The following is a 25,337-nucleotide window of genomic DNA, read 5'->3' as shown; positions in this document are numbered from 1 at the left end:
ATACCTTCATCAATTTTTTAAAATGACTCAATTATTTGTTATTTAAGGCTAATTACATACATTTAACATTCTACGTAGAAAGAACCGTAAATGAGACAACACCTCACGCATATATATTTTAGCGCTGGACTTAATAAAAATTTACTTTTTTTTTTTTTAGTATTGAATAAGTGAATTTGAACTTCGATATATCGTCAGATCATATTGCACTTGCTACTATATGAGGTTGGTAAGCTAATTCGTATGTTACATGCCCCATATGTATATAATTTTTAAGTATAAATATATTTTTTAAAATTATTTTTCAAAAAATAATTTTAAAATTTACACAATTTTAATAAAAAAAATTAAAGTATTACTAAATTTAAAATTTTAAAATATAAATTTTAAAAAATGTAAAAATTTATGAGCGTCAAATGAGTAAGGTAAATTAATTAAAAAGAAGATGTAAACTCTATTGAGCTTGTTTAAATTTGCAAGCTTTACACAAATTGGATGATATTCAATTTTGTTTATTAGTGAGTCAAATTTGAGTTCATCAAAACTCAATTTAACTATTTAATTTAACTCTTTTATACCCATATTTATGATATAAGTTATATCTCTCTCCCATTATTAATATTAAGATTATTATTATTATTATTATTAAACCTACATTTAGGTCATTAACTTATATTTTAAATTATACTTTTATCTCTATCGGATCATTCTATTCAAAAAATTAAAATTTTCCATCTAAAAATTAGCACATTTTATCTCAAAAACGCGTCTAATTAACGATAAAGTGAAACTTTTTGTACATAATAACCTAATAATGTGTTTAAGCAAATATTAAGAAATTTATAGTAATTTTAAAAAATCAGATAGCCAAAAGTGTTAAATAGAATATAAGTTATGGACCCAAATGTATTTTTTCTTTTTTTAATAAAATAACATCACTCACCAAAAAGGAAAAAAGAATGTCATTTTTTTATAAAAAAATGAAAAATTAATCATAGTGTACAACACTTTTTTTTTTATATATATATATAAATTTCACACTTTTTTTTTTAAAGGTTCATACATAGTCTAAACAATAATATAAAAAGGGAAAACAATGCTTTTAAAAATTAGATAAGAATAATAAATAAAAGTAAATTATATGTTCAGATGAATTTAATAATCATTAAAAAGTAGAGAAAATGAATTGAAATCTTTTCGGTAATATTAGTTCTATTAAGTGTTACATTTTAATTATTAGCTTTTAACATGTAATTGTTTACATAGGTTTAAATTAGAAGTGTTCGGTAAAAATATCTGTTTTATTTAAAATGACTAAAAACGACATTAATTGTTTAATTAATTGAATTTAAGGAAAACAAATAATGGGTGTGCTTGTTCAAAAAAAAAAAAATCTAATTAATCGTTGTGAAATGCTAAACGCTGGAGTGTTTAATATTCATAAAAAACTTCATTAATCTGTAAAAATTACTATAAAAATTATAATACAATTAATAAAGGTAAAGTTTTAACTTGATCAAAATATTAAACCTGTTGCCGAACAAGACCTAAACTAAAAATCTCATTCTCTCAATATTTTCTATAAAACGTAATAAGACTCGTCGCACCGTGAGAAATTTGCAATTTAAATAATTAAATTGGAATAAATGAATATTAAATTATTTTTAAGGAAATAAAATTAATTAATTAATTACTCTTCTTCGTCTGGATGATGATTATTTTAGTGGTGGTGCTTGACTGAAAAATGCAAATAGTCCGTCAGCTTTTTGTGGTCACTGGTCAACGATCAACCATCCATGGCCGACAAGCAATTGTGGTGAGTACTGAGTAGTAATAATAATCACTGATAAAAGTGACAAAATTGTAAACTACTGACTAATAAAGACATTTCTCAAAAATAAATAAAAATATCTATATTTAATATAATACAATTTGTAAATATATATAATAATAATAATTTTTTATAATGTTTATAAATGTCCACCTAAATAAATTATATATAATTGCAAAAATTCATATGTTGAATTAACTTGATCTAAGTAAATATAACCAATTAATATTAAATATTAAGATTACGGTAATCATTTTTTAAAAATTACAGAAGCGTTTTATAAAAAATTAATTCTTAAATTACTCAAACAGTTAAAAGTTAATTACCAAAAGATTTAATTTTACCTTATCAAAAAATGAGAACGGCTTATTCATGAATTTTTTTTAGACTAAATTATTGAAAATTTTATGTTTTTAGAAATAAAGATATTTTGATCATGCATGAGAAAAAAAAAAGTAAATTTGAAAATAATTTAAAAAAATTTATAATGTAGTTAGTTTTTGAAAGGGATATAATGTAATTAGTTGATGTACGGTGGATCTATGAATCGAATTTAAATAAATCTTATATCCAAAAAACTAACGTGGGATACCCGTTGGAAAAAAAAAGAAAAGAAAAGAAAAGTCAAACAGAAATTAAGAAGTATACGCAATAAGTCAATACTCGCAGCCAAGGTCTTTGGCTTGACCTACCGCCTCAGCATTTGGATCACTTGTTGCTAGTCAATTCTCAGAACCTTCGTAGTCCATACCATTACCATATTGTATAATCTATATTTCTATCTTTCTTCTATTTGATGATTTGATTTCACAAACCACAGATTAAGAATCAAAACCAAACCATTTTCCTCTCTCTCCATTAAAAGATGGATAAGAATGACGAAGTGGGTTTTGATTCAGAGAATTATGACAAGAAGAAGAAAAACCCACAACAAGATGAAGTAGAAGAAGGAGAAGGAGAAGACAAGAAGCATTTTTCAGTAGAGCAAATATTCAGAGAACAAGAGGTTCCATCATGGCAACAGCAACTGACTGTGAGAGCTTTTGTTGTGAGCTTCATTTTAAGTATACTATTCACCTTCATCGTCATGAAACTAAACCTCACCACTGGAATTATACCTTCACTCAATGTATCAGCTGGTCTTTTGGGTTTCTTTTTCCTCAAAATTTGGACTTCTTTTCTTGAAAAGTCTCGGTTATTGAAACATCCCTTTACTAGACAAGAGAATACTGTTATCCAGACTTGTGTTGTTGCCTCCTCTGGGATTGCCTTTAGTGGTATGGCCTTAATTCTTCTCCTTTTTGATTACTCTAAATTTTATTTATTTTTATTTTTTCTTTACAAATTTTGGAATCGATAATTTGGCATTAGAAATGCATATTTGATTATAATAAATATAGATTTGCTCTTTACTTGCTGAATTTTCAATTTTAAAAAAAGTTAAATCTAACAAATAAAGAGACATCAGAATCAGACATAAATGTACAGCTTTTTGCTTTGTCTTCTTCTTTTCTGGTGGTAGAAGGCTGCCAAAATTGTTTGGAAAAAGGAATCTTGGAAAATTAGAATCTCATCCTTTTGAGAATGTAAGATGAGATATTTTTCCTGTGCTTTTAACTAATTTAAAATAAGTGTTTATTATTTTCTTTCTTTTTTTTTTTTTAAGGCAATTATTGAGATCAACCTTGTTGGGAAAGCAACTATTCTCCAAAAGCTAGACAACTAGTATGTAATGATGACGACAATGATGATGATGAAGAATAATAATTAATTAATTAATTAATAACAAATTAAGCTAAAATTCATGTATATTTCTGATTAGTTGGGGGGGAAATTAAATTTACTTGTAATTTTTATATATACAAAATGCTTGCAGCTTGGAGATGTCCCTTATCTTTTGAACACAGGAACCATTTCTCATGGAGAAAGAGTTCATTTCCATTCTCTGTAAAAGATAATTGCTCTTCTAGCTATCTTACTCTAGGTGATGAAGGTGTTGATACTTATACTTTTGGAGTTTCATAATATAGTTGTAGTGCTCAAGTGCAAGTTTTTAGAGGAAATTCAGTAACATGTCACTAGATATCTTAATGAGCGTAATTATGCATCTGAGTTGGTTTAAGTATAAGGAGTTCTCTTAAATGTGTATCAGATAAAAAGTTATGCAAGCATAAAAAATTTCAAGAGTTGCAAATTTTAAGTGTTGAGCAGCAGGAAATTGACAAAGACGGAGAAGGAACTCCTTGTGATGGTTAAGGATTGTCAATCTTGTTGATTATTTGAGGTCTGATGAGGATGTGATGGAAGAGCATGTGATTTCTGTTTTTCTTTTTTAATTTCCTAGGTTCTCTTGTGTATATTCGTCCTCATTCAAGGTTGATGTCTTTAGAGGTGGGGAGAATGATATAGTATATCATGACCTAAGCCATCTTTAGGAGAAGCACCTGTTGCAATTCTTATGCTTTTTTTAACAATAATAGGAAACATAATAAAAATTTCTATATTTTTTTGCAGGATGATTTAACAAATTTCTATTTTATTTCTCTATGAAAAATTGTAGCACCTACTGGCAAATTATATTTTTAATTGAATGTAGTATTTTAAAAGACTAGTCTTTAGGATTCTAAATCAAATCTACTTACTGTGATAACCATATCATATATGGGTTTGAAGATGAGAATCATAATTGGAAGAAATCAAATTTAAAGTTGAGTAAAAATCATCCTCTAAAGCAGTTTTCTCCCAACCCATTCATGATGCATCCACTTTCAAGTCTATTAACTTCAAACCATAGCATCCTTTGGTCTTTGATCATTGGAGCATCTGACACATACAGTCTACTTGCTCTCATGTTTGTGCGCCTGAAGGATGAAAAATTAGCAATAAAATAAAGACAAAGTGTCTACAGCTGTTATCATTTCTGTCTGTAAAAATACAATCGTGATAACGAGCATGTGTTTCAGGCTGTCAAGTAGAAAATCATTTGATGATTATCACAATGACATTATAGTGCTCTAATTGTTTTCAGACAAAATGAGTTCGGTTGCCCAGTGTAAAATTTAAAGGATGTTACTAGTTAATTTTAGAGCAAATTGATTGCAACAAAAATATGCATAAACTATTTTTTCCTTGGCCAACACAAAAGTTTTGGTGCTTCGTACTTGATGAAGACATTTCCTTCCCATACATTCTGCTGTTATACGTATGCATTGCACTAGGAAATGCATAATCCTTCTATGAGAAGTTTGAAATGATATGAACTTATTTTCCTAGTCATCCATGGTCATTTAAGAAATATCCTTGATGAAAAAAATAATAAACAAATGAGAAATGTAAACAAGGTAAACAGCAATGCTGATTGGTTATATCCGATTTAGACCAGAGTTTCCAATTGGCTCACTTACTTGAACTACTTAAGCTTTTTGTGAATTTACTTACTGGCCTACTTTGAGAGTGATGGACTCCAGTCAAAATGGATGATGACATTTCAACTAATATTAAAAATAGTTAATCAAATCTTACTTCTACCAAACTTGTTTAGAACCCGACAATATGAAATGCCAAATCTGAAAGTGTGTTCATGGTTGATGATTGCTTGTCTTGTTGATGAATATGTGTGTTTGAATTTTATATGACAGCAGTCTGTTTCATTCTATATTTAATATTCATCTACTTAAAATTTAACATTTTGATCTCTCATGCACAAATAGGAGGGTTTGGGAGCTACCTGTTTGGAATGAGTGAAACTATTGCCAAACAATCGAATGACAAAAGTGATCACAAAAATCCAGCAGTAGCTTGGATGATTGGCTTTCTGTTTGTAGTTAGCTTTCTGGGCCTTTTCTCAGTGGTGCCTCTCAGGAAGGTAAAATACTGAATAGAAAGAGTGCTAACAGTTAAAAGTAAACTCATCATATATGATTATCTTGTTGGCCTTGGTTTCTATAGAATTTATCCTACAATCTTGTTTTCTTGTGTGACACAATTGGCTTTAGATCATGATCATAGACTTCAAATTGACATATCCAAGTGGCACTGCAACTGCACATCTCATCAACAGCTTCCACACTCCTGCAGGGGCCAAACTAGCTAAGTAAGGCATTAATTTATATATAAATATATATTTTTTTAATTGGTTATTGTTATGTGACAATTTTTACAAATTCAATTACCTTCTTTGTGCTGCCATTGTAGGAAACAAGTGAAAACATTGGGCAAATTCTTCTCTTTTAGCTTCTTGTGGGGTTTTTTCCAATGGTTCTATACGGCTGGAGATGGTTGTGGATTTTCGAACTTTCCTACATTTGGGCTCAAAGCATATGAAAACAAGTAAATACATTACTTAACCTTCAAAAAATCTAGTTAATGGAAAGCCGTTCTTGAGACAGAATATGTCTGTATATTCTGGCGTGTATACATAAAGATCGTTATATTTACAGGTTTTATTTTGATTTCTCGGCAACATATGTTGGAGTTGGAATGATATGCCCATATATAGTAAACATATCAGTGTTGTTTGGAGGAGTTCTTTCCTGGGGTCTGATGTGGCCTCTAATAAATACTAGAAAGGGTGATTGGTTTCCTGCAGACCTTAGCTCAAGCAACATACGTGGCCTTCAGGGTTACCGGGTAAGTTTCTCATAAAGGAAACAAAAGGGCCTTCTCCATAAAAATAATGCTTCCAAAAGGCCTTTCATTCCCACTGACTAGCTTATGCAATGAACTCAGGTATTTATTGCCATTGCCATGATCCTGGGCGATGGTTTATACAACTTCTTTAAGGTGCTAAGCCGAACGCTTGCTGCTTTGTTTCTCCAACTTAGAGCCCGAGGTGCAAGCAGTGGTCTCCCTATTGCTGACCGTCATTCTCCCAGGAGTACCAAGTTCGCTTATGATGAGGAACGCCGTACTCAACTCTTTCTCAAAGATCAAATTCCAACATGGTTTGCTATTGCAGGTTACATTGTGGTTGCTGCTGTTTCTACTGCAACTCTTCCTCACATCTTTCATCAACTCAAATGGTATTACATAGCAGTCATCTACATCTTTGCACCTGCCTTAGCATTTTGTAATGCTTATGGATGTGGACTCACTGATTGGTCCCTTGCATCCACCTATGGGAAGCTTGCTATTTTTACTATTGGTGCTTGGGCTGGTGCCTCGCATGGGGGAGTTCTTGCTGGACTTGCAGCTTGTGGCGTAATGATGAACATTGTCTCTACAGCTTCTGACCTCACTCAGGATTTTAAGACAGGTTATTTAACTCTGTCGTCTCCACGGTCAATGTTCGTGAGCCAAGTAATTGGAACTGCAATGGGTTGCATAATTTCCCCATGTGTCTTTTGGCTCTTCTACAAGGCCTTCGATGATCTCGGGTCTCCTGGAAGTCAATACCCTTCTCCTAATGCTGTTATTTACCGAAACATGGCTATGCTGGGGGTACAAGGCTTCTCGGCATTGCCGAAGGACTGCCTCTTGCTTTGTTATGTGTTCTTTGGTTCAGCCATTCTGATCAACTTCACCAAAGACACATTGGGTAAGAAATGGGCAAGGTATATTCCTCTTCCAATGGCAATGGCCATACCTTTCTATCTAGGACCATACTTTGCCATTGACATGTGTGTGGGAAGTTTGATTTTGTTTGTGTGGGAAAAGATCAATAAGGCGAAGGCAGACGCTTTCGGCCCTGCGGTGGCTTCCGGTTTGATTTGTGGGGATGGAATATGGACTTTGCCTAGTTCAATTCTTGCTCTGGCTGGGATTAAACCACCCATTTGCATGAAGTTTTTGTCAAGAGGAACAAATAGCAAGGTTGATGCTTTCTTGGGGCAATGAGGCTGAAAGTTAAGCTTCAAGACTTGATTGTATTATTATACATTACATATGTGCAGTTTCTCAAGATTGACTATTTTATAGCCATTTCTGAAAAGAAAGGATATGTATGGTAAATTTGTATGAAGCCTTGGAAAATGATTGTTAGTCATCTGAAGAAAGGAAAAGAACATGTAAAAGTGTATGCTTTTTTGGAGTTATACTAAGAGTGTATGATTAGCCATTGAATGGCAGAACGCAAGTATCCTTATGTTTTTCAATTTCTAGTCGAGCTACATTGCTATATTGGCCCTGCTTAGCAATAACTTTCCATATAGAACGTAGGGAAGTGAATGCTAGTTAAAACAATAATTTTATCAAACATGCCTTACATATTGTATTAATTTCATCGAACATGCCTTAAATATTAGTATGTTTTACTCCACTATACAAGTGAAAATAGTGAAAAATTAGGAAAATTAAAAAAAAAAAAAAAGGGGCACAACCAAAAATCACCATATTTCCATTTACTGGATTCTTGTTAATGTTTAATTAATCTTATTTTATTACAAGTTTAACATAGACCGGAATGTTACATGTAGCTTCTACCATATACATCGATTCAAATTTTTACATAATTGAAATAATTAAATTTAAAGACAAAAAAGAAGTGAATCAAATTCCAAATCAAATTGAAATTCTAGAAATGACCTAAAGATTTTAAAAATACATATAAAAAATAAATAATTCCATTTGCAATTTTTTTTTTTATAATGTAAACAATAATTAATAGAGGTTAGATATTTACATTCATTAACCTCCAAATGCCAATTTTTCTTAATTCTCAAATGAGGGATTAAATAATGGAATGAATATAAAGATTTTAGCTATTATAAATAACTATTAAAATCTATAATTCCTTCCTTTTAAAACTCCCAAACAAAGTAATGTTAATTAACTTTGGTTTTACAGTTCCTTCACTTCCCATTGACTTCCATTCTCATAAAATTCCAATGCAATAGATAATCTAAAACCTGTCGACAGATAAATTATAACCTCTCAACATATGCCAAAGCCAGATTTAAAGTTTGAAATCTTACATGAGAGAGATGAAGTGAATCTAACATTGTTTTATTACATGAAATAGTTGGTAGATATAGTGAAGCAATACAAGTCTAAATTCCATTTCATGGGACAAATCTCACCATACAACTTAGAACAATAGCAAATGCAGCTTTTCTCATTCTTCTGCAGCACTTGCAGCACTCAAGTCCACACTTAGATCAAGTTCCTGCATAACAAAATCAAAATTAGTTACCAATATAAAAATATTAAAATCGTTCCGCAAACTGACAGAACGAGGAAGTAAATGGATGTGATTTCGACAACTTCTACTGCCCATTCACATCCTTCACTTTCTTTCTCCATCAAGGTTGGGAGAGTTGGGAATGAAACTGTGTGATTAAATATTAAAGCAAAAGCAAAAAATAAAACTTTCTAGCAACACTACAGCAACTCGTTCCAACTTTTTTCGCCTACTCTTTGGTAAGCCATAATGCAATATAATGGTGATTACATTTTGTAAGTTTCTTTATGACGTTATTAAGAAATTCATGCAACGTAATCATCCATTACATTGCATTACAGCTTACCAAACATATTATTTTCTAAAGGAAATGATCCTCCCTGACTATTCCTCAAAGCAAATTTCACTTGATGCAATAGATTATTAAATAGAACCTCAATTTCAAGGGTAAATCACCAAAAAATAAAGACAAAAAAAGAAAATTATAGCTTTTTTTCTTACCTTTCCAGTGATCAAGCTATACATATTCAGAACATCTGTAACAGTCGACTCAAAATGTGTTGTAGCATCATAACTCTGTTGATATTGAAGGAATCCAATCAGGCAGCGATGGAAGTAAAGCAGCATGCACATAAGCAAATCAAAGCAACCATTAACAAAAATCAAAATATACTTACTGTTGATATGAAGCAATTGTCCAAAGAGGGTTCATTGACTGGTTCATATCTGTCATAAATTTCATAGAATATCTCATCAACTGGACCTAGAAGGTCAATTCCAGGCTTCAATTCAACCTCAGGATGATCAGTCTCTGCCTCGGATGAAACAAATGCAATAAATTTGCCCTTTGGAGCAACATTGTGAGTATATGAACAGCAAAAAAGGTACCTGTTCAACATTGAAGTAACAAAAGAATTAAGAGTAGCAACACAGAGATAGAATTTTAATTTGCCAAGATAAAGCCACAATAATGAAAGCTTCCCTCTAAGCCTATGCCAGTTCGAATTAGGCATCCCATTTGGTAAGAAAAATTTTCATAACCAACAGCAAAATGCACAATGCTTGACTAAGTAAATTATTTCACAGAAAGTTATGCTCTTTCCAATTCATCCTTCATTAACAATCAAGCTCAAGTCAGAGTTTTGTATTCACCCACAATTTATCCAAACAGTGAAGGGTAGCATCGAAAAGTCAAACAATTTTAATCATTAGAATTCTAATAATCTTGGGACGGAAAAAAAGAGATATTTGTGAGAGAAATGGTCGTAATCTGGTACTCACATGTCTGATCTACGACCCAACTGCTTTTGTGGCAGGATAACCTGAGCTGAGTGAGAATCATTGGTGTTTGGAATTGGGTGGCTCATAATGGCAATTGCCCTGGCAACCCTACCAACCTTCCTGACCTGTTCAAATGCACACCATTTTCAGTAAATAAGATTGTTCAAATTCTATCTTTAGAAGAGACATAAGAGTAAAGAGTCTAATTTAAATAAAAAAATTTTGCACCATTATTCAACTTTTTATTTTCAACCAGCCACAAGAGAACTGATAATGAAATGAATACCTTGTTTGGCATGTAAGAAGGATCACAAACAACTTTCTTGCACCTAGCAGTTTCACCTTCTGATGTGACACCACAAACTTTGCCTTCCTCATTGAACTCTACCTGTAAGTAGAGCAACATGCTAATATCAAATTTTGCATTCACACAGAAAACAATATGCAGATGCATAATATCCTCATATATACAACTGTGTTGTTACATGATATAAAAGTCAAAAAATGGAAAATTTCAGGAAAGTTAAGTACCTTGCATTCAGGTTTATTCAACATATATGTGCCACCATAAACAGCACTAAGCCGTGCAAATGCCTGTGTAGAAAAGAAAATCAACAGCAAATAAATATATAACAGCATAGCCTATTTGTTTTACATGTTTTTATGAAGCCAACCTGAGGAAGTTCTCCTAATCCATATAAAGGATAAATATATGGTGATCCTCCTTGAAAACGGGCAAGAGACTCCGCATATAGCTACAACACGATCAACAAGAGACTAAAAAATTTAAGAATTGCACAATGAAAATGAAAATTTTCAGTAAGAACCCAAAAATCTTGAGCAGAAATCAAGTATAAGATTCCAAGCAGTTTTCACCTTCATCCTCTTCACAGTATCCAGTGCAGGATCATTGAGGTACCGGTCATCTCTGTGAAGCGCTAATGCATGGCCAATGAAGTCCATTGTGTTGTCATCAAGACCATATTTTCTATAATAGGTGAATGTATAATAAGAACAATGACCAAGAGTACTCACCTAATTTATTACCAAATATAAATAAAAGATGAGAAAGGTAAAGATGTTATCAAAAGAAGATAACATCCACAATCACATTAAGTATAAGAATACTACGACATCCTTAATTATAAATCTGTTCCTCGTGCTATACTGATGAAATCACCGACAGCCACATTTCCTCCAATTCCGACCGAAACAAAACAACTAGTTACTCCCCATTTATCATACTTCCAAAATATTACACTAATAATTTCTCCTACAACGGCATGCCCAAAACCTCCTAGATGACTTTTAAATGATAGAACAAGAAATAGAAATGCTGTCTAGTTCAGAAGAGAACGAAAATCAAAGACATTTATGAAACATGGGGAGACGAGAGCATACGCAATCAGTTCTCTGGTTGTCACCCTAGTCAAGTCCATTCCCTCGTGTGTTTTGGGATCATTTTCATCATAATCTTGGACATATATGAAAAACTTACGAGCACGACGCTTTTCAAATATACCCATCAGTGGAGATTTGAGTGCCTCCATATCAGTTGCTGGCACTTTGTGGACCTATTAGAGAAGTAAAATACCGGAAGGTTTTAGTTAAGAATGTATCGAAATAAAAGCCACATCATAACATTTCCCAACAAGCTAGAAAATGATTATACCTTTCCTTTGTTGTAGACAAAACTGCCATCCACTGCTTTAAAGTACAAATACTTGGTGACATCTGTGTGAATGAGGACTCGTACAAGATTTCCATTTGCCATCATAAACTATCCAAGCAAAAAAACCTCCAGTATTAACAGAAATTAAACATATAAATTGACAAAAGCCAAAAGGAAAGTGGAAAAGTTAAGGGGAGAAAAACACCTTAGGGATCATATCCACATTATAATCCCTGCTTGAACCCAAATGTGCTGGAGGCTTATCATTTCCCCTGAACCTCTTCCAGAGCTGTAAATGAATAATTCCATTAAAAGCAATTACAAACACACTGGAAAATTTCCAGTACTAAACTAGATATTGAATTATTGGGACCTGGATAAGATTAAGTGATGCAGCCTCTCCTCCGTAATAGTCATTTCTATCCATGTGCAGAACCTAGCACACAGTCAATCATGCAGTTATTTTAGTAAAGCAATTAAGGAAAACAATAATTCTGTTAGAAGATAGTATTCAATTTTACAAGTCAAAAAAAAAAAAAAAAAAAAAAAAAAAAAAAAAACCAAAACCAAACAAAAGAGAATGTTGTCATAAATCACAAAAGGAAAGGTGAAAAATCTTAGTTTCAGAACTATCTTTAGTATTTCATCAGAAGAAGAAAAGCTTAATTCAGATTGTTGAATGAATTTGTTAAAAAAGAAAAAGAAAAGAAAAGAAAAGAAAAGAGTATTCCTACTCTAGTTTTATGGGTTGTGACAGAGCACATGCAAAGTGGGAAAAGGAACAGTTAGACTGCCATATCGTATCATGAAGTCATCAAATGTAGCACAGTAACATATCAGTAAATTGAGACACGGGATCCAATTCTCAAAGAAATATTGGTAGGCAACAAAACGATACCAAAGCTGTCCAGCATCACTTTAAACCAATGATTGTACTTTGGAATATGCAAATAACCATGGTTATGCATACAGGTAGACAATGCAACAAATAGCAAGTAGTGCTATCAACGAAAGAACCAAAGCCAACAATCCTCTAATTTATATTAATCACTATAGCATCTTACCTGTTATTACTCATTAAAGCCACATTATCCTTCCAAAGCTAATTCAATTTCAAAGTATAGGTAATTCATATAAACCTCACACTCAAAAGCAGCACGACATTGCTAAACAATTGTAGGTCAAGCAAAATGGAAACAGCCAATCAAAACATAGAGATGGTAACTAAAATTTATTATTAATCAGTAAAAAGGCCCAAATCACCGTAATTTACAATCGAGTATATTACAAGTAAACAGATCCAATTGCAGGTTCACTGTTCATGTAAACTACTAAAAGAGTGGCAAAAAGACTGACCCGATAATCCATTAATCAACACATCTAACATTTCCCTCATAAACTTTCAACCAACTCTATCAAACACTGAAAAGGATGAAAAATTATACCCCAAGTACAGGAATTCAACTTCAAGACACAGAAAGCTATTTATTTCAGTTCGTTAGACAAATCAATAAAGAAAAATGCATAGATCTCCTAAATACATCAAGAAAGTCAACATAGCAAAACAAACTCAAATAAAAATCACTAAAAAATCAAACATTTAGATCGATCAGATTGCAATCCATTGGATTCAAAAGTAAACCCATCTGTACTTCAAGTTAATTCTACGATACTGACTTAAAAGATTCTACCTTTAATCAACATATAACATTAATAAAAAAGCAAAAACAGTGAAATAAAATCTGTCAAGTACAAGAAGAAACCTTGAGGCCATCAACAGAAAGAAGACCACTAAGGATGCATTCTTTGAGACCAGTTCCAAGAACTATGACATCATACTCTTCATCCATGATTGTGATGCAGAGAGATTAACCTTCAAAGTTAGGGCTTTAAGAGTGAGGTCAAGATATTAGAAATATATATTACACTTAGTACAGAAGATGGATATATATATATATGGAGAGAGAGAGAAAACAGAAAGAGGTGTTTTGTTGTTTATAATAGGAGGAGAAGAGATGCTTTCTTTGTTAAATGGGCAAACCTAAAGAAAAATAAATTTGAGATTTTTATTTAATAAAAAATATAAAAAAGTATGGAGACAAAGGGGAAAAAGAAAAGGGACAGATAAATCTCAGAAGCGAGACATTCGGTGCTCTTGCTCACACAGGAAAGGAAAGAATTATGCCTTTATTTTATTTTATTTTTTTTTATTTTTACTTCCTAATAATTTAGTTCCCTATATTTTCTTATTTAGTAGATAGACCTTAAAATTTTAATTTCGATAAATTATTTGATTCAAAATTATCAATTTATAAATAAATTAAATATTTTATAATATTTGACCTTTTATTTGATTTAAAAAATGACACTATTAAATAATTTTAAAAAAATCAAATTTTAATATTGAATCATTATCTATAAAATAAGATGGATAATCATGCTCACAGCCGAAGTATTAAATAATTATTTACTCCTGATTTTTTGAAAACAATTTATACCTAACCTTTTTTTTTTTTTTTAAAAGTATACCTACCATCTTTTAATCTTTCACATGCTAACGGATAACTTTATTTTTAAATTTTAAATTATTTAATATATGTTTTTATTAGTTTTTAGTTTTAGTTGTACTAATTTTTGTGTATTATAATGAGTTTATTTATCTTTTGTTAAAAGAAAAATGAAGATTCATAAATGAAATAAAACATTATTATTTATAATATAAAGTTAATTTGTATTTGTATAGAAATCATATTGGTGAATTACTTGATATATATTTAATATAAAAATAATTTTATTTTACTTTTAATGAGTATATTAAAATTAAATATAAAGTAAAATTAGTCAAACCATCAAATATTTTAATTAAAGGAAATAATCCTATTATGTATACTTTACTACATATTCCTTTTTTTAATTGTTGAAAGAATATCTATTTTTAATTCTACTTATTTTCAGCATATTTTAATGGAAATATTACATTAGAATTCCTGTAATTTGCGAAATACAATTAGTTCGTATAATGTCCTTATAATTTACTTTTGTCAGATTATAAAGTTATTTCGTCTAATTTTTACATCTTTTCCGTCAAGTACCTTATGAAATAATAAAAATACCTTATTTTATTTTAAAAAACACAGAGACAAACTAGTTGTGTTTTTCAAACTATAGAGACTAGACTGTAATTTTTATGACATGATATTTTAGTATTTCTCGTTTGACCTTTGTGTTTTCTTGTTGACTTAATGGAAAAAATGCAAAAATTGGACAGAAAGACTTAATAGTGTAACAGAAGCAAAAATATAAAAGATAAATTAGTATATTTTAAAAAAGATAGAGACGGTCTAATTGTATTTCGCAAATCATATAGATCATACAGTAATTTTTCCTATTTTAAATTTTATCTTCTATTTTAGTGTTTTTTATTCTTTTTACTACGCATGCTTAAATAAAAATAAAATTGTACCTTTCTCCTCTTCTTCTACATGATCTGTTGCAAAATAAAAGAATAGGTTAAAATTGAAAAAAATGCTAAAAGTTTAGGATTTTTCAGTAATTGACCATTTTCTATCACCAGAGTCTGAAATGGTTGATCGTAACGTATCGTCATTTGTCAGTATACTACAAAATCCTAAAACCAAAAGATTGAAAATCAGTTTTTGTTATTCTTTTTTCTGGATTTTGGATACGTTAATGGCATTGATGCTGAGAGCAACGACGGCAATCACTTTCCCTTTGAAACTCTGTCCGTCTTGTACAAAAATCCCTCTCAATCACAAGAAATCCATGGCCTCCTTCGCCACAGAAGCGAACTTGCAGACTACCACTACAGATAGGAAGCTTCCGATACTCCTTTTTGACATAATGGACACCATTGTTCGCGATCCTTTTTATCACGACGTCGCTCCGTTCTTTGGGTACTTAATTTTCTTATTCTTCGTCTTCTTTTTGAATAATCCGTATTACCTCTTATTGTCTTATTAGTTGAATGCTAATACATATCACAATCTTAACAATTTAAGAGAAATTGGTCCGAAGAAATGAACTTTTAGTGCTTCTCATGATCTTAACAATTTAGGATTGAAAAATACTATTAATTAATGAGTTCTTGAATTCTGACATTTTAAGGTGACTTTTGAGTGTGGGCACAGAGTTCTTTATATCTTTGGACCTTGCAGTTGCAAGTGTGCTAACATTGTTGGATTTCTTGATGAATAGATAATAATAAACTTTATTTTTAATGACCCTGCAAACTGTATTGTTTTTCTTCCTTTTTAGATAATGAAATCATATTTTTATCCTTAGAATGTCTTTCGAGGAACTGCTAGAAAGCAAGCACCCAACTGCATGGACTGAGTTTGAAGAGGGGATAATTGATGAGGTACTCTTAATTTGTTTAAGATTGTCATTGTTATATGAGATCATGTTTGTTAGTGAAATGGATCTTTGTATTCGGGATTGTTTTTTGAGATATTAAATGGTGAAATCTAACCTTCTTCTGTTTCTTGAATTCTCTATGTTCTCTATGATGGGCTAAAGTCCTTTAGCTCTCTTGGGCTTTGGAATATGCTCAAAGCATAATTATATAGAAAAAGATTCTAGACTTTAGCCTGTTTTTCCTAATTGTTTTATTGTCATCAATGTGACAGATGGACTTTATTTTTAAATGTGCTTAGTAAAATTGAAATTTAAGGGCTTAAAAATCTCTGTCACTGATTTAGGAACTTTAAGGTTAACAATAATTGTAAGTTTGTAACTAAACTAATAAGTGCTGAAACAAAAAACTAAAAAAGAACGTGGATTTGTTTATATTATTTGATTAGAATCATAGCCAAATTTGACAAAAGGAATTTTTATGTTGCTAGAGTAGTGTGGCCTTGATAATGATGGTTTTGGTGACAATGATATTGGGAGTGGTGGTGAAGGTAAGGTTTATGGGAGTAGTGTGGTGAATCTTCTTGTGGCTGTGATGGTGTTCATAGCGAAGAATGATTGATTGTGGCAGAAATGGTTGTAGTCATGTTGAAAATTTAGCTATATCTTGTCTTCTTAAGTGCGGGATGTGTTTGGCTTCTAGTTGGGTATATGTTTTTGGAACTTCTAGGGCATTTCTTGGATTTCGATTCAACTACATTGGAGATTGTTACTCGATTAATCTTGTTTTTATGTTGTTTATAGTTGTTTATCAAGCCTCTTTACAAGGATCCCTTTCCTCTACAGTACATACATCCTCCATTCTTTCTCAATAAAATTTCCCCTTGTGAAGAAATATTCCTTTAATATAATAAATTGGTTTCAGTGAGAAATGCTACATAACTATTTCAATGAATCAATGCGATTAAAAATGTCAACCTTTTCCTCCGAACATCTCATCCAAACACCATAGTCCATAAGTTTGCATTTTTTTTTTTTTTTTTTGCTTGTGGATAACGAAAATAAGGTTCTACATGAAGCCTAGTTTCTGGATTCTAATATATTTGCTAAGGTACTTTTCCTAACAAAGTCAAATAATATCGGTATCCTGTTGCCTTCAGCAGATGCTTCAGTATAGTATTTCTTTGATAAGGACTGAGGTATCTTATGCAAAATGATGAAATCAATGCAGTAAAGGCCTAAAAAAAGAGTAAAGAAATACTTGCAAACGTGACTGACTCCTACAATATAGGAAGTCTAATGGAGTATGTAGAAATTGATGTAGACTACAATCAAAAGCCATGATGAAAGTAAACCTCTCACTACCATTGCACAGCTTCGTAAAACATCTTGACAAATGAGAAAGCCTGAACACAGGAGTGAAAGAAATGATCTTGCCCCTGATTCCAAGAACAAGCTATGGAAGCTAATGCCTAAAAAACTTAAGATATTACACAATCCCATGAGTCCCTTATTGGATCTACCACACCAATACTGTTATTCATTTTTTATTTATTTCATGTCAACCTTTGAGTATAATTTGTTTTTTTCTCCTTCAGATGGAGCTGTACAAAAAATTCTTCAAAGATGGAAGACCTTTTGATTTGCAAGGTTGACGACTTGGTTTTAGGAGATTTATGTTTTTGTTTTGTTAGTGTTGATTATCAATTTTTTGAGTGATCTACTGTGGTTATGGTATGAATGTGATGGAATTTTGACTAAATATTCAGAATTGGTAGATATTCGAATACTAAGCTGTTCTGTTCTTTATATCACATTTTTGCAATATTATTTTTGTTAAAGATTATATTTTCCAATACTAATTGATGAATGATGATAACTTGCTTTAGGATTTTGTTGAAAATGGTCTCACATGCTTGTAAATTCCACCCAGCCTGTGTTGTTTAGAAAGTACTTACCGTACGAGTATTAGAACAAGAAGCACTTTCATAATGAAACCGATCCTTATGTTTCTGATATTTCTTTTTAATTTTGTTCTTTTCACTTTTTCTTTTCATTTTTCATTCTCAGAATGTGATGTGCTTCACATTCGTTATGCCTTTTGACCACTTGCTTTGGTTGATGTTGCTGTAAAATGCTGGATGTTTCTATGACAAAAACTTTGACATTACTTATCATTACCCTAACACTTCCCCTCTCAAGACGCATTGAAGTCATACTTGTCTGCAAAATTTATTGTGTATTTTTGCTTTAGTTAATTCCCATGGCCATGTCATAAATTACTTTTGCAACTTCTTTATCTATTGCATCCAATCTAGTCAACAAACTTAGTTCTAATCTCTAAGTTGTTGAAATACAAATGGAGATTGTGGTGCAAGATCATATATAGGCTAAGAGGAAAATTACTTTTCTCTGTTTTTCAATTTTAACATTGCGACTTCAAATGACTGCTTGTGTATGTAGCATGTTTTATTGTCTGGTTTTTCATTTGTGCCCAAAAAGGTACTAAATCGTCACTTTGTCTTTGCAGGGCTAAAAAATTGTATGAGGAGAGGATACTCCTACATAGATGGTGTTGAACAGTTGCTTTATGATTTAAAACAAAAAAACTATGAGATGCATGCTTTTACAAATTATCCCATCTGGTACTACGAAATGGAATTTTTCTACCATTGCTTTTGTGGTGAAATGGCTCATTATCCTCATCACATTGTGATTTATAGGTACAAAATGATTGAGGAGGAGCTGAATATCTCAACATACCTATCTTGGACATTTTGTTCGTGTATATCCGGTATGATGTTTCTGTGTGTGTGTGTGTGTGTGTGTGTTTTGTGCGTGTGCAAGCATGCTTTGTTTGTGATCTTGGTTCAGTAGCTGAGGCATGGATTTCATTCTCTTCCATTCATTTGCATAGTTGATTTTTTTATTGTGGTTCTGAATTTCTTGTAAAAGAAACAATTCAAGAAGTTGTTCCTTAGGAAAAAAATCACTATTAATTGGTATTATACATACTATAGCAAAGAATCAATTGGTTGTTTTGTTCTGTCTTTTATTATTGAAAGTAGGCTGCAATATTCGCCAACATAATGCTGCTGGGGAGATGACTGTAAGTTTCCATCCGATAACAAAAAGTAAGGCTCTAGAAATCAGAATCATGTTTTCATTTTAGTGTCTTGTAACTTGTAATGAAGAGAATGGCGATCGCATATAAAATGTTACAAGGTCTTCGCTACCTTATCTTCATTCCCACATGAAAGGCGGGCATTATAACTCAGGGATTAGTAATATTCTCTATTCACTTTCTAATTTGCATATTCTTTGATAACCAGTAAATTAAAAGTACCTTCTCAGCAATAAAAATCTAGCAAACCATTATTAAATACTTACCAAATGTTAGACTAGGTAGCCTCCCTTTGACCGGTCTTCCCATTGCCTATGTTATGGGTACATGAATCCGCAAGTCTGTGAATGTCGTTTATATGCACTTTTGTACGGGGATTATCTCACTGTGCTCTCAGAATGAGGTTGCCTTTTTTCTTTTTCCGTTGTTACCATGGTGTATTTATGCTTTTGAATGGAGATTGCAAATGTTTGAAACTGAGGGGATTTTAGTGATGTTGATCTACATTTCATTTCAGGAAAAAGGAAACCTGATCTTGATTCCTATCTGGTAGTGCTAAGACATCTTAATGTTGATCCAATAAGCTGTATTTTTGTTGATGACAGGTTTCATTTTTGCCTTGCTTGCATCTACTATGTCATTTCTTTAAGTAATAGATGATTATGTCATCTATTATGCAAGATGATTCTTAAGCTTCACGGACTAACCTGCAGCTTGGAATCTCTTCTACAGGTTGAGAAACGTAGAGGGTGCAACTGAAGTTGGCATCATTGGCCTGCATTTCAAAAATGCAGAGACGCTGCGAAGAGATCTCTCTCGAGTAGGGATTGACATATCAACAGATGAACATAATAAAAGGAATGATTAACCAAAGCTTTTATACAATATAACTTTGATTCAAATTTAGCAACTCTTGTTAACTTTGATTCAAATTTGGATATGAAATAATAATTCCCTAATCTCAAGGCTTAATTTGAAGTTTAAAATGTATAATAATTTATTATTTGTAATAAATATTTACAAAATTTTTTTTTATAAAAAAGTGATAGTTATTTCATAAGATGAATGGTTCGTTATAAAAGTCAAGCAATGGCTTTGTGAATATAATTGTCGAGGAAAATTATTTGAAGGTAATAATTATCCCTAAAAAATGATATTTCAATTTTAAAAGTGGAAAAAATTATTCTCAACTAAATAATTAAAAAGCACGTGTTTTAACTGATCTTTTTAATGTAAAACGTTAATTACGGGACCTATAAACTTTATACTTTCTACAATTTATTATACCATGCTCTTTTGGCTAATAAAAGGAGAGCATCAGAGACCTTTTAGTCTTGTAGCTAAGGCAGAAGTCTAGAGGTCCCAAATCAATTCCCAATGGTGGAAAGATATCTGGAACATCTTCAGTATGTTTATAGTTTAATAAAATTATAACTGGACTGAGAAGAAATCAATACAATTCAATTTTTCTATTTTTTTTTTTTCTTATCCTATGCATCAAAACACAATTCACCACAGTTTATAGTGTGTATGTGATTGTGAGCAACCAGTAGTTCTACATGTTAACAGGACTTGCCGACTACGGCTCCATCTAATTGTACTAACAGCAAAGTTATATATATGAATAAATCATAACACACAGACCTCTAAAAATCCTAATAGTGAGAGAGGATAGAGGAACATCACCAAATCTAACCAGAAAACACTTTCCCCCCTGACTTTTGCTTGGCCTTCTCAATAAGGGGCTTCAGCTGCTTCTTTTCAGCAAGAATCTTCAGGAAGTTGAATAAAAAGGGTATGTAATTGTGCTTCCTACGAATATTTTCCGTTCTCCACTTCTTGAATTTTTCCTCCTCCCCTAAAATCTTTGAGGTTGCATTCTCAATCCCACTATTTACCTCGGATAATGATTTGTTCAATGCTTCAAAGTTGCTGCTGTCTACATGTCTGTCTGATTGGATTGCAGACAACTGCTGCAAGATACGTTCCCTTCTCCTTTGGAGCTCCTTCAGTTCGGCAGTATATATTTCTTTCCTGTTCTTGATTATTGCCAATAGATTGAATCTTATCTCACTTTTTGAGTACCTGTCCATGCGTTCCTGGATCACTGGTTGCACCATATGCAACCAGTCCAGATCATTGGGTCCACCGCTGCACTGGCCAAGGCTAATGGGACCCTCTTTCAAGCCATCAAGCTCATAAAGCACTCCATCAACAGGCAAGTAACTTATAAAATGGTATACATCATCATCTTTTCCAGCAGTCTTATGCTCCTCAGGAACAAATGGCTCAGGTCTCGCAAAACTGTTATGAGCTGCACGTATGACTTCACTGTTGTTTATGGCCAAACCTTTGAGTTCAGGGGGAAAATTCTTAGTGAATTCTTTCAGTTTTGACAATTCAGGACCAATGTCGATATCTGGACAATTCATTAGGATAGAAAGAATTGCTTGGGTTGCGCAAGCATTGTTAATAACCTATAAGACAAATTAAAAAGGGAGGAAAGAAAGAGAAGAGATAAGAGTTTATAAGACTTGATACAGATTTGTCATGCTAAACCAACATCAAATCTCAGGGAAAGATACCTGACTGGCAAAAAAGAGGTTAGAGTTTGAATCCTTCATCACAGGACGTTCATCTTTTTCCCCTGGGTGCCACTTGAAAAGGAAAATCAACCCATATACAGGCCTGGTTAAAGATGAGAAGAATATGTTAAAATGAATATAAATAATGGGTATGCCTCCAACAGGGATAAAGAAAGGGGTAGGGGTAATGGAATTTATAAACCAACCTAAGTTTGTCAACAATATCAAGATCCAAAGAATAAAGCTCCTCAACCTGTAAAGACACATGAAGAAATCATATAGGCATATATGGAGATGAAGGCAGAGGTAACCATTAGTATATCCAAAACAAGCTGTCATGTTAACACATTTAAATGTATGGCAAATCCAAAAAGCAACAAGCTGCATATTTTAAACACCACAGAAGTAAAATCTTTTTCACAGAAAAACATGTCATAATTCTACAATAAATTTGAGTCAAACAAAGAACTCAGTTGGAAATACAAGAATCCAAAGAGATACAGCTCTAAAATGAAAATGGCACATAGGCATGACCACAGTTAGGTTCCAGACCAAAACCAAACGGTGGTCAAAAGTTCCCAGTTCCAAACTGGAACTGAAACCGCGAGCCTATGATTCAGTTCCAGCTCCTCGTTTTTTGGAGCCAAAACCAGTGATTCTAGTTTGAAACCATCAACAAAAATAAAAATTGCAAAATCAAAGGACATCAAAGGAACTCCAGTTTACTTTTATACTTTTTAAATAAATCTAAAGACTTTTTGTTAAACTCCTTTAGTCTTTTTCAATACTATTAGTTGTTGTTATTTTTTGATTACTATCCATGGTACAAAACTTAAAAATTGAAAAAAGTTGTCCCATTCCAATAACAAACCAGAACTGGCAGTTCTAAAACTGTCTTAGGAACCACCTATGAGCAGTTGGGTTCTGGTTCCAACCTTCTCTGAAACCGGAACTGATGATTCCAGAATTGCAGTCATGCCTAATGATAAAAATGTAGAGATGAAGGCAGTGATAATGCTAATAATGATTACTAATCTTAATGGTTGCCAAGCAGTGATAAGAATGGCACTATAATGGTGGTTGTGGTGGCAAAGATCAGATCCTAAAGATGCAAGTGATGGTATCATAGAAAAATACTGGTGGCAACATTAAGAGATGCAAGTGATTGTATCATAGCAAAATACTGGTGGTAACATTAAGTGACCATAAATTATGCATGTGAATTTTGAGAATACAAATCTACACCTTCTAAGGCATTTGCCTACCACTTCTTTCCCTATAAAAAATTCCCAACTACCCACTTTATAAGATGCATTTCTTGCATGAGTTCATTCTTTCTCATGCCACAAGAGGCCTATGCAAATTATCAGAATTAGTTTACAGCACATTATAATATGCAACTAGATACATACATATATCTATCACTTCTATCTATTCCAAAACAAGCATGGACAAGACACCAGCATGATAAGAAATGCAATGAAAATGGCATAAAAATCCAAAAGATTACCTGCACACCTTTGACTTGCATTTGTTGTATAAGTTCTGTGAAGACACCTGAATGTAAACAGAGAATCTTAGCTAATCACTTCATGATAATCAACTCTCAATTCTCTTCCCAATCGCGAATTATAACTCTTAAGAAACAGCACCAAATATCAATGAAATGACTTCAATAAAGCTCTTATGAATAAGAACTTGTCACAATGAACTCTTTAGGAGATTGAGCAAGGAGAGAGGATTAGGCAGTGTCTAAATAAGCACCTGCAGCTCCTAGAACGTGTTTCATCCTATTCAATAAAGAATGCACACCTCTTTTTTTTTTTTTTTTTTACTAAAATTGGAATTGAGAATGTTAAGAAATTAGAAATTTGAGCTTTAGGGTTTAGTTCAAGGTACATATGCACTTAAATCCTATTAAATAAAGGGAAGATTAAAGCAAAAGTAGCTCAAAGCCCCACAATAAAGTTAAAAGACTTTACCATTCAGTAATATACATTACTTGCTCAGATAAAGACTCCATCTTTAGTTTAAAATAATGAACAAGAAACAACAATAATATCCAGAGATAGATCCAAGACATGAAAGAGCTAAACAACGTACCAGGATCAGACTCAATAGTGCACCAAGACATGATTAGAAATCCAGAAGCTGCAAGGAAAAAAAAAAAAAAGAAACACAAATATAGATAATTAATTACAGAAATAGAAACTGAAAAGTTATTTCGACAGTATTGATCAAAGCTACAGAGATAGTTCATAAGTAAGGCAATTGCAGGACTTGCAACGTAGAAAGAGTGGTAGTACAATGCAAATTTACCTTACGATTCTAAGTCCAAATTAAATGCAGAGAAAGAAAGAGAAAGCAAGAGAATGGGCGGTGATGGATTTCGCGAATATTGAAGGGGTGGTCGATGGTCTGTAAAAGAGGAAGTGAAGCGAGCGAGAAAGGCAGAAGGGAGGATTAGGGTTATCAGTCTTTCGATTTTTTTACGTTTTATGACTTTGGAGTTGAGAGGTTGTTGGGTTTTGGCTATCTTTTAACTTAAATGTCTTTTTTTTTTTTTTTTTTTTTAAATGTGCTTTAGTTAATTGGTACTTTAACAGTTTAACTTTATGTGTGTTTTTCTATTATTATTGTTATTATCATTATTATTATTATTATTATTATTATTATTATTGTTTAAATGTGATTAGTTAATTGGTACTTAATTAGTATACTTTTTTTTTTTTATTAATTTTGATATATTTTTTACTTTTTAAAAAATTTTTAGAAAATGATTAACTACCTCTATGAAAAATTAATAATAGTAATTCATTGAAAGACATTTTTGAACATGTAAAAATAGAATAAGATAAATATTACTACAGATTATGTCTTTTGATTGCATGTTGAACATGTAGGAAGAACTTTCGGACTTAATTCTAATTATACATATTTGCAGAGACGAGCGTAGAATCTTAATTGTTACTAAGCCGAACTGGATTCAATAGTTCTAAGAATAATTTGCAAAAATAATTTACGAATCAAAATGTTCCCAAAAAAAGCTATGCTGTTTGTATAAAATAATTTGCAAAAAAAGTTTTTTCCCATTTTTCTTTATTTGAGATGTTAGGAAAATAAGTAAATGAAAAATGAAAAATATTTTTCTAATTAAAAAAAACTAATAAATTGTTAACGAAAATGACTTTCACAGTAAGAAGAGAAAAACATTTTTGAGATATTAATAAATCTATTATAAAATTGTAAATATATTTTTTTAATTTATTAATTTCATTGATGGTCATTATAATAATTTATTTTTTTAAAATATTTTTTCTCATATCTAATAATAAAATATTTTAAAACACAAAATT

At 31.8% G+C, this 25,337-nt stretch overlaps 4 protein-coding genes across 6 annotated transcripts; 2 read left to right on the top strand and 2 right to left on the bottom strand.

Moving 5' to 3' along the window:
• Positions 1 to 2,476: 2,476 nt before the first annotated feature.
• LOC105639903 (putative metal-nicotianamine transporter YSL7) lies at positions 2,477 to 7,923 on the top strand. Its single transcript, XM_012224097.4, has 6 exons — positions 2,477 to 3,108; positions 5,542 to 5,696; positions 5,827 to 5,924; positions 6,026 to 6,160; positions 6,271 to 6,460; positions 6,560 to 7,923. The coding sequence occupies exons 1-6, from the start codon at positions 2,697 to 2,699 to the stop codon at positions 7,664 to 7,666; spliced, it is 2,097 nt and encodes a 698-aa protein (XP_012079487.1). The 5' UTR covers positions 2,477 to 2,696; the 3' UTR covers positions 7,667 to 7,923.
• A 742-nt stretch (positions 7,924 to 8,665) lies between these two features.
• On the bottom strand, positions 8,666 to 13,888 carry LOC105639894 (guanosine nucleotide diphosphate dissociation inhibitor 1). The gene is made up of 13 exons (XM_012224085.4): positions 13,665 to 13,888; positions 12,275 to 12,337; positions 12,107 to 12,190; positions 11,902 to 12,009; positions 11,631 to 11,803; positions 11,106 to 11,217; positions 10,904 to 10,984; positions 10,761 to 10,823; positions 10,516 to 10,617; positions 10,230 to 10,354; positions 9,626 to 9,836; positions 9,450 to 9,524; positions 8,666 to 8,933 (listed from the first exon to the last, which is right to left on the bottom strand). Exons 1-13 carry the CDS (start codon positions 13,749 to 13,751, stop codon positions 8,883 to 8,885), a joined length of 1,335 nt encoding a protein of 444 aa, XP_012079475.1. The 5' UTR covers positions 13,752 to 13,888; the 3' UTR covers positions 8,666 to 8,882.
• Positions 13,889 to 15,433: 1,545 nt separating this feature from the next.
• On the top strand, positions 15,434 to 20,355 carry FHY1 (Haloacid dehalogenase-like hydrolase (HAD) superfamily protein). Of its 3 annotated transcripts, XM_020681883.3 has the most exons (8): positions 15,435 to 15,815; positions 16,204 to 16,279; positions 17,871 to 17,922; positions 18,803 to 18,917; positions 18,996 to 19,066; positions 19,341 to 19,406; positions 19,914 to 20,001; positions 20,129 to 20,355. In XM_020681883.3, the coding sequence occupies exons 1-8, from the start codon at positions 15,484 to 15,486 to the stop codon at positions 20,262 to 20,264; spliced, it is 936 nt and encodes a 311-aa protein (XP_020537542.1). In that variant the 5' UTR covers positions 15,435 to 15,483; the 3' UTR covers positions 20,265 to 20,355. The 3 variants fall into 3 exon arrangements, with proteins under 3 accessions (XP_037494563.1, XP_020537542.1, XP_012079463.2); XM_012224073.4 differs by lacking the exon at positions 19,341 to 19,406 and having other exon boundaries at positions 15,436 to 15,815; XM_037638635.2 differs by lacking the exon at positions 19,341 to 19,406 and having other exon boundaries at positions 15,434 to 15,815; positions 18,803 to 19,066.
• A 481-nt stretch (positions 20,356 to 20,836) lies between these two features.
• UCH2 (Peptidase C12, ubiquitin carboxyl-terminal hydrolase 1) lies at positions 20,837 to 24,507 on the bottom strand. Its single transcript, XM_012224060.4, has 6 exons — positions 24,301 to 24,507; positions 24,085 to 24,132; positions 23,492 to 23,538; positions 22,188 to 22,234; positions 21,982 to 22,084; positions 20,837 to 21,873 (listed from the first exon to the last, which is right to left on the bottom strand). The coding sequence occupies exons 2-6, from the start codon at positions 24,113 to 24,115 to the stop codon at positions 21,088 to 21,090; spliced, it is 1,014 nt and encodes a 337-aa protein (XP_012079450.1). The 5' UTR covers positions 24,116 to 24,132; positions 24,301 to 24,507; the 3' UTR covers positions 20,837 to 21,087.
• Positions 24,508 to 25,337: the final 830 nt, after the last annotated feature.

Source organism: Jatropha curcas, chromosome 9, assembly GCF_041381405.1.
Source record: "Jatropha curcas cultivar XTBG-Jc1 chromosome 9, XTBG_Jcur_1.0, whole genome shotgun sequence".
In the NCBI taxonomy this organism is placed as follows: Eukaryota; Viridiplantae; Streptophyta; class Magnoliopsida; order Malpighiales; family Euphorbiaceae; genus Jatropha; species Jatropha curcas.
The sequence above is the reverse complement of the archived record's forward strand: the minus strand, read 5'-3'. Positions and strand labels throughout refer to the sequence as shown.